Source organism: Pristis pectinata, chromosome 11, assembly GCF_009764475.1.
Source record: "Pristis pectinata isolate sPriPec2 chromosome 11, sPriPec2.1.pri, whole genome shotgun sequence".
Lineage (NCBI taxonomy): Eukaryota > Metazoa > Chordata > Chondrichthyes > Rhinopristiformes > Pristidae > Pristis > Pristis pectinata.
This window is the reverse complement of record NC_067415.1, coordinates 35,511,517-35,520,181: the sequence shown is the minus strand read 5'-3', so window position 1 is coordinate 35,520,181 and position 8,665 is coordinate 35,511,517. Positions and strand designations below refer to the sequence as shown.

At 39.8% G+C, this 8,665-nt stretch overlaps 1 protein-coding gene across 1 annotated transcript in view; it reads left to right on the top strand.

Annotated features, from left to right (window-relative positions):
* The first annotated feature begins 516 nt into the window (after positions 1-516).
* Positions 517-8,665, top strand: part of LOC127575971 (E3 ubiquitin-protein ligase SH3RF3-like) — a 243,699-nt gene continuing 235,550 nt past the window's right edge. Inside the window, exon 1 of the mRNA XM_052026276.1 lies at positions 517-822. Coding sequence (XP_051882236.1) covers positions 517-822 — 306 coding nt within the window. The remainder of the gene's footprint in view (positions 823-8,665) is intronic.

Sequence of the window (8,665 nt, the reverse complement as noted above, 5' to 3'; positions counted from 1 at the left end):
GAGACATTTCCAAATTGAATCGTGGGCCTGAATGAGTTGTTGAGGATTTTATGGGTCAGATCAGATCCGCATGTGTCAGTGAAAGGGACGCTGTCGTTTGTTTTGGGACCAGAAAGTCGGATTGTCCTGCTTTGTGGTTTTAACACCAGTATTTATGTTGCATCTGCGCGATTCGACTTCTCGAACTTGTACAGAGGAGATAATCAGTCTGTCTGCGAGGGAGATCTGGTTTCAGCGGGGTTGGACTTTAAAAGTGAATTAAAAGACTGATGCGATAATGTGGCGAAAGCTGGCGGAGATGGTGACAGGCTGCGAGCGCCCAGCACCGAGCGGCTTGTGACCGGCTGCATGCAGCACATTGCTGCCGGGGGCTTCTGACTTTTTTTCTCCCCAATAAAAAATGCAGCGCGTCAGAGGTCATCGTGGTCTGGTTTAGTGGGGGATGTAAGATAGGCGAGAGAAGTCTTGCCTATTCCCCGACCCCCACTTCCCCTCTCCCCACATCCATGCTTCAAGATGGACGAGTCTTCGTTGCTAGACCTGCTGGAGTGCTCTGTGTGCTTGGAGAGGTTGGACACCACGGCCAAAGTGCTGCCCTGTCAGCACACCTTCTGCAAGCGTTGCCTGGAGAAGATCGTCAGTTCCAGGAACGAACTGCGGTGCCCGGAGTGCAGGATTCTGGTGGACTGCGGCGTGGACGAGCTGCCTGCCAACATACTGCTGGTGAGGTTACTGGATGGGATTAAACAGAGACCAAGAAATGGAAGGTCAGCCCTAACCTCTGGCCCAGGATCATTAGCCTCGGGGATTGCTGCTTGCCCAGTTTCTTCCTCTCTGGGGACAACCCAGAAAGATAACTCAGCAACCGCTAATGGCAGTTCTCCGGGAAAGGTAATGTGCTGGTGGATTCATTTATCTTATTACTTACTGTGCTGTTTGAACAAGTATGTTCTCTGGTGTGACTGTGTGATGTATTAAATGTTTGTGAGCATAACATGCCTAAGTCTGGGTCTTGACCTCTCAGTCAGACCTTTCATGAGGAATTTCTAATTTTCATTAGCATGCTCACAGAGACTACAAAATCTGATTTAATGATGTTTGACCCAGTTGCCCTGGTATTCCAACTTCCATCTTCCCAGGTAGTCCAATTTTAGTCATTCCCTCAGAACTTTCAGGAGGGACTTTGTATAAGTGCCAGTGATAATATTTATATACAAGTATCTTCTCCTAAGAAAAAAAGAGTAAATAATTTTAGGTCTAGGCTAAAAATGCTGATTGTGCAACATCCCCTATCAAATTTGACAATATGTCAGTAATTTGCAAAGATTGATTCATCAGTAACCATTCAGTCTTTTGGATTGGTGTTATGTTTCTAGCAGCTCAGTTCAGACTGAAAATTGCCATTTGGTACCAATGCAGTTGACAGAAGCTTCCTATGAAATGGGATACTGACAATGGAAAGTAACAGACTCAGTAATGTGGTATGGAAAGGCTTCCATCTCCTCCCCCCTCCCAAATTTTCTTCTTAGGGAAACAGATATGCATGAAGGAACCCAGATGACAAATTGAAAAATGGGTGAGCTAGTTTATGTTTGCAGGCTAGCAGCTAATGTCACATGGGTTATTAACATTAAAACCATGATATGTTGCTGTCATGTAATTACACTGTCTCTTTGGGTTTGAGTGAGGAGAAGTAGCACATGGTAATGTGTAGATGAGTGACAGTGAATGTTTGAATTAAGAAAAAGAAATACAACTTGAAATACAGTTGGCAAAATTGGGGCAAAGTGGTCCAACAGGTGTATTTTAGATGGATTTCCATATATTATGACATATGTAATGTATATCTGACAAACCGAATCTAAAGCTCAAAATTTGTAGTTATGTACATCTCTTGTAACGTTTTGAATTTGTTATTTTGTTTGGAGAAAACATACAGGGGTTACTATCAGTAATAGGACTGACATTTAACAATAGTTTACTCCTAGGTTACTGGGCACATGATTTATTGTTCAGTGGCAGACCTGCCAGCATCTGCTTCTCGTAATTACAATGTTTGGGGTGTATTAGTACTGGATCCATTTCATCATCTACATCATTTGACTCAGAGGGCATGTTATCTTTTCTGCTGGGATCCCAAACACCTACTTTGATTGTATTTGGTCACGTTTACTGTTGACTTGAAGCTCTGTTTGAGTTCACAATTGTTCCCATTGTGGATTGATGCAGTTCATAGTCCATTATATTCCTAAATCTGGTTTGGAAGCTTTTTCTTGTTAACTTCCATCATTTTTACTACTTACTTTCTCTGAAACGGTACTGCACTGACATTTATTTTTAAATACTCACTGGTCAAATTTGCAAAAATATTTTTGATCTTTAAGCAATGATTTTCATTGCAGCCCTATTTTAAATGATCTTTTGTGTTGGAGAAATGGCTAACATAATCAATTGATATTAGCATTTATACCACATCATTTTCCCATTTCAGAGCCTGTTACTGGACTGTGCCAAGTGTCTTTCTGGAGCAAGTGCAAAGAATCTTGTCTTCTGAAAAAATATCTGTTAAATACATTGAAATACAATACTAACATTATAGTACTTTTGTGAGAGGGCTCCTTGTATCTAGTTCACTTGTAGTTAAAACACTTTATTGGATGCAGGGTTTAAATTCATTCCGTCAGATGGCAGTCCTCAGGCACTTTTTTTTCCCAACTGTACTATGAGGATTGAAAGTGATTGTCAGTAAGCTGCTTGATTGCAGAGAACATTGTGGCCAAACCCTATTCTGCTCATAATTGGACGGCCAATTACATGTACTTCTAATATCAGTCTTGGGGCACTAGTGCTAAGTGCAGCATGTCAACTGTTGTTCTGTCTGAAATCAATTAATGTTCAGTCAAGTGATCAAATCTGAAATTCCACCATATATTCTTTCACCATTGCCTGTGAGATAAATTAGCTGAATTATTGGGCAGGTGTTTTAGACCGAAACATTAAGTTATGCAGGAAAACCTGGAACAGGCTGTTCATTGTCTTGTCTAATTTTTGATGAGAATTAAATTGATTAGGTAGTTCTCCCACCTGACTCAGAAGGAATGTTCATTTAAAGATTTGGCAACTATTCTCCCCACTGAGTTGTAAATTAGTCATATTGCAATATTATTAAGTAATTTCTTGATTATTTCAACTGTGTTCATAAATACTTGAGTATGGTATCTGTTTGCAAAGTACCAAGTATATAACATCTCCTCTCTACAGCAGCCTGAGTTTAACTTGGACTATTTGTGTCTCTTTATTGAAGACTTGAGATTGACAGCAATGTGTGAATCTGCTTCTGACCTTTAGACCTTAGAGAAACCTTCCTCCTCCCCTTTCATTGCAGCAGGGCTGGTGACAGAGGTGTTTCTGTTTGAATTTATTTGATTAATCTGTTCAGTGATGTTGTTTTAATTGAGGTTTACTGCATTCCTTCAGTTGTTGGCATAATCACACTTTGCAGTTGTTTTGATGCAATTAATTAAAACTGAATAGATTGTCTCCATAAATTGGGATTAATTGTGATAACGCAAGGAAATAGGATCTGGATTGTGAGTGTTTAGAATTAATAGGATTGTCATCCTGGTCTGTATTTGGGTCAAGGCTGAGGACACAAAAATATTAGCCTTTGTTAGTCCTAGATTTCACTATTTGAACAATCTTCTGGCCAGCTTCCCATGTAAACTTAAGGTCATCTAAAACTCTGCTGCCTGAGTCTTGGCTCGCATCAAGTCTCATTCACCCATCATCAATGTGCTTGCTGACCTTCACTGGATTCTGACTAAACAGCATTTCCATTATAAATCTATCACCCTTGCTTTCAAAGACCTCTTAGCTTCTCCCTCACTGCAATCTCCTCCCCCATAAGATATCTGCCCTCTTTCAGTTCTACTCGAGCATGCCTGATTTTTTTTTAACTACTCTGCCACTGATACAGTGCCATAAGCTACAACAGGCCTATGTTCTAAACTTACCTCCATAAACCTTTTTGACCCTGTTTCCTCCTTTAAAGCATGCTCTAAATGCTGTCTCTTTGATCATCTATCCTAATTTATCCTTGTGTTGTATATGACGCTGGTTTGAAGTGCCTGAGACATTTTACTTTATTACGTGGACAAAGGATACAAATTGTATTACCATCTTTTAATTGTATAAAGGCAGCATTATAGATCACCCTAATGACACATCACAGGAGTTTCAGGTATTTCCAATGCAACACTGAACTAAAACTGACATTGGTGATTTCACTGTGACGTTCCCTTTTGACGTATTGAAGTTCTCACATCTGACAGAACTTAGTCCAGTAGCTGTGATTTTTGCAGCCGATTCCTAAAGGGATGTACTACAATAAAAGCAACACTCTTATAGCCACCTGGGTGTGATGCTACTGAATTAATGGATGCTGCAGTGATGGGAGTGGAAAGGACAAGTGCTTTCAAGGAACCTGGACAGGCTAGTGAAGAACAATGCCTGCAGGAGGTATGTTATTTGTGCAAATTGGTAGAGCGAAGCTCTCCTGGCAGGTGGTTACCAGGGCAGTCCCTATGAGGATACGAGTTCAGTCTGTAGCAGCTCGTACTCACTGGACTCGAACTGCCTTCGGCAGCCGCGGGTGGAAGCACAGGAGCGCGTCGTAAACTAACCATGGGGCGGGCTTTCCGGCAGGAACCTTGCGTCACGTCCGCCAGAGAGGCTCTCGGGTACTTTTGCGCACACGCACGTTTTGCTTGACACAGTAAAGTGTGCTCTGATTCAGCCTCCACATCTCCAAGTTTTCCTTTCAGCAACGTGTCGCGTTCAGCTACAAGTCTACACTTTAGGGAAAACCTTCAATGCAAGCAAGTGACTGTGCTTGCTCTGCCTGCTCTTGTGGACTGAAGGAAATGTAAATTAAGTTTTCTGTATTTGAGTATGGAGCTTGGGTGACCTCTGTAATGTAGTGCTGAGCAGCAAACTGGGGTGTGGCGGAGGCCAGCAGCAGCCATCTGGGAACATCCTGAGGCTAGGGAAAGGTAGGTACGAGGTTGTGTTTGAGGTTGCAGGAGCCCATAGATCCTGATGATGACTAAGATGTTGTTTGAGTGTTGTCCCATTAAATAGCATAGTTTCGGGGAAGAATAGCTGGTGCTTTGGAGGTAAAAGAGGAGCTGGTGTTTTTTTAACTAATGAAGTTGAGGATCTTGCTGCAGGTGAATTTGTGGTGTAAATTTTGCTTCATAAAGGGGAGCTTTATGATGATGATAAGTTGCTTCGGGAAACAAAATCCCAGTGAAAGGGTCAGAGACATTTTTCAATTGAAACTACGATATGTAGCAGTGTGAACAAAATTGCTGTATTCCAGGTTAAGCCAATGTTCAACATTATTAGCACCAGAATTTTGTATGAAGTTGCGCATGAGAACTTTCTATTATATATTGATGCATCCAGCAATATATGTGGCATTTTGAGTGAATCCAGAAAAAATATAGCTAACTGAGAAATGAGAAGAAAGCTTTAGATGAATATTATCCCAACATTTGACTGCTGATTTATTTCACTTTTCTGTCACTATTGTGTGCGACAATATGTTATGGTTCTGGAAAGATGTCAGTTCTTCAGTATCTAGGAACCCAAAGACTCCTTCCAGGTGAAGTAGTAATTTACTCGTATCTCTTCCAATTTGGTGTACTGCATTTGGTGCTCAAAGTGTGATCTCCTCTACATTAGAGAAATCAAATGCAGACTGGGTGAATGCTTTGCAGAGCACCTTTATTCAATCTTCAAGGCTGACTCTGAGCTTCCAGTTGTCTGTCATTTTAATTCTCCATCTCTTTTTTACTCTGTCTTTGACATCTTGCACTGTTTCAATAAACATCAACAATAGCTGAAGAAACACTTGATCTAAGTAGACACATTGCAGCCAATAGGACTGATCATTGTATTTCACACTTTCATATAACCTGCTTTTCAAGTTTGTATATGAATTGCTGGTAGTGTTACAGTTAAAAGTCATCAACTGTAACATTAACTCAGTTTTTCTCTCTCCACAGATGCTACCTGATCTGATGGGTATTTCCCACTTTTTCTCTTCTACATTTCCAGCAACTGCAGTGCTTTGTATCTCTCAGTTCTAACAATGCTTTTGTATCTTTCACTATCTCTGTTCTTTTATTCCCTTCTATGTACATCTCCTTTAGACAGATTATTTACAATTTAAAAAGCCTTCACCACTGATTTTGGCCAGCAGCACCACCACAGTAAAACTCCAATGATCTGTCACCCTTGGGATTTTCGAAATGCCGCACTAGTAAATTTTCCAGACTAACGGATGTTAATCCTATTAATACCCAAATATATATTTATTTTGTACAGGTTACATAGTAGTATTATAAATTTTCCAGTGAAACCCAGTAAGTTTAAAGGCTGCAGGAAAGTATACAAGCACGCTGGGCCCACCTCTGGCCACAAACCTATCCAAGTTCCTGACTTCTGGTGCTCTGGACTCCATCCATGGCTCTGGCTACACACCCAGCCCACAGTCAGGACTTTGGACCCAGCTACACTCTCAACTACTGGTTCTGGCCACACCATGCTTGCATCCTGGATCACCAGTTCTCATTCACATAATGTACAAGTCTGATACTGGACCATCAAGATTTCCATACAATTGGATGGTGAATTATCGGAGTTTTACTGTTTATTATAATAATCTCTCTTGGTGTTTACCCTATCACAGACAACTCCTTTGTTCTGTCCACTCCTCCCTCTTTTCTCTGCAATTTGAAACAAGCTTGCTTTTGGACTTCACCTAGTTCTGATGAAAGGGCACTTACCAAAAACATTTATTCAGTTTCTTTTTCTACTGATGCTGCCTGATTTGCTGTGCACTTTCATCATTTTCTACTTTTATTTCAGATTTCCAGCATCTGCACTTTCTTGCTTTTCAATCCTACAGGGATTTGTCATTTAGTTTTCTGATATAGTTATTGGAAAATTTCATAACCACTGTAATTAAACTACTCAGTTGATGCTTATTCTGCATTGTAGACATCATCAAGAGTAACACATTTATTGACCTTGATGTTTGAGAACAATATATGCAAAATGCTGAATATTGAGACTATTATTTCTGAAGTTATTTGTAATATTCTTAAAAACCACTTAATTGTCCAGGTCTATATCAACTGTTTTGTAGTTGAGCAACACTTGTACATGTCAAGAGGGGACTTGGATTGATTACTAAATAAAGGGACTGCAGTATATAACATGTCAATTTGGGTGCCTCACTATGAAATTAGCCTGTTTTGCACCTTGGACTATTCAGGTCGTGGATGGCAACTTTACTTTAAGAGACAGTTCAAAATTGACTCTTGAATTAAATGTAATGGAGTAAAACCTGCATTTCCTCCCCTTCCACCACCGTACGCAATCTGGATCAAAGAAATTCCTCTCAAATTTAAGTAGATGAGGTAGAATTTAAATTGAACAGTTGCTCACTGCCTGTGGGGTGACCAATATTTAGTTGCTTTGTTGCGTGCATAGGGAATGCACAATATATTCATTTGATCATCTCTTCTGCTCTTAATCATGAGGATTGCAATGTAGATGTGTTGGGGAGAATTGAAAAATTGACTGCTGATAACTCAGTTTCTGTGCCTGGATGTCAATGTAACTAACACTATAATTGATTCCTAATCCTTGGGTACTGTGTCCCTACCTTTCTCAACTACCATTACCGCCTCCCCGTCAGAAAATCTACAGATGTGCCCTGCCTTTGCACAGTAACACGACTATCATGAGGTGAACTTTTCTAAATCTAGCCTTATATTTTACAGAACTCCATATTTAAATCTGTCAGGTCATGTTTCTGTGCTGTCATTTTTACGGAATAATGTCAATGATTGCTGAGAGTTTAGTTGTCATTGCTTTCTCAAAATATGGACTACCAGTTCGTTTCTTTTTCCATGCATGGCCTGCTGAGTTTTCCAGTATTTGTTGTTTTATTTCAGATTTCTAGCATCCTCAATATATAGTTTTTGTTCTTGATGAGTTGGAGTAAGCTGTAAACTCATCTGGCATATTCAGAAATTTCTAAGCGGCTTCTGAAGGTAAGTAAATTCATAAATGCTATCGTGTAAGTATCTAGTAGGATAAAATATTTCTTGCAACTATCTTTCATTGCTTTTCTTCCATTTAACTACCATATTGCAGCTTGAAACTCCAACCCATTTTGCTTACCATTTGGCATCAAATTGTTTCAAAAATTGCAAAGCTGTGTTTCCAAATTTAACAAATATGTAGAAAGCCAAGCTTCATATGACTACTGGCCCAATTCTTGCATTGGTATAGCAACATTCATGGCCTCAGGACTTCCCACAGTACTTTATACCCAATGAATTACATTTAAAATACAGTCATTGGAAATGTAGCAAGAGTAGCAGCCAATTTTAAAATTTTAGGAGTATAGAGTATTACATATTGGCATATGGTGTTTAGTGAAATTTGTACCCCATATTTCTCAATAGTTACTGCAGTGATGAATTCCATTCGACTTGGTTGTGATTGTTCCTTCAATGTGATGATCCTTGAACTGTGGTAGGCTTGCAGTTTGGTAATACAAAGTTTAACATGTTGGTGATTGCCATAA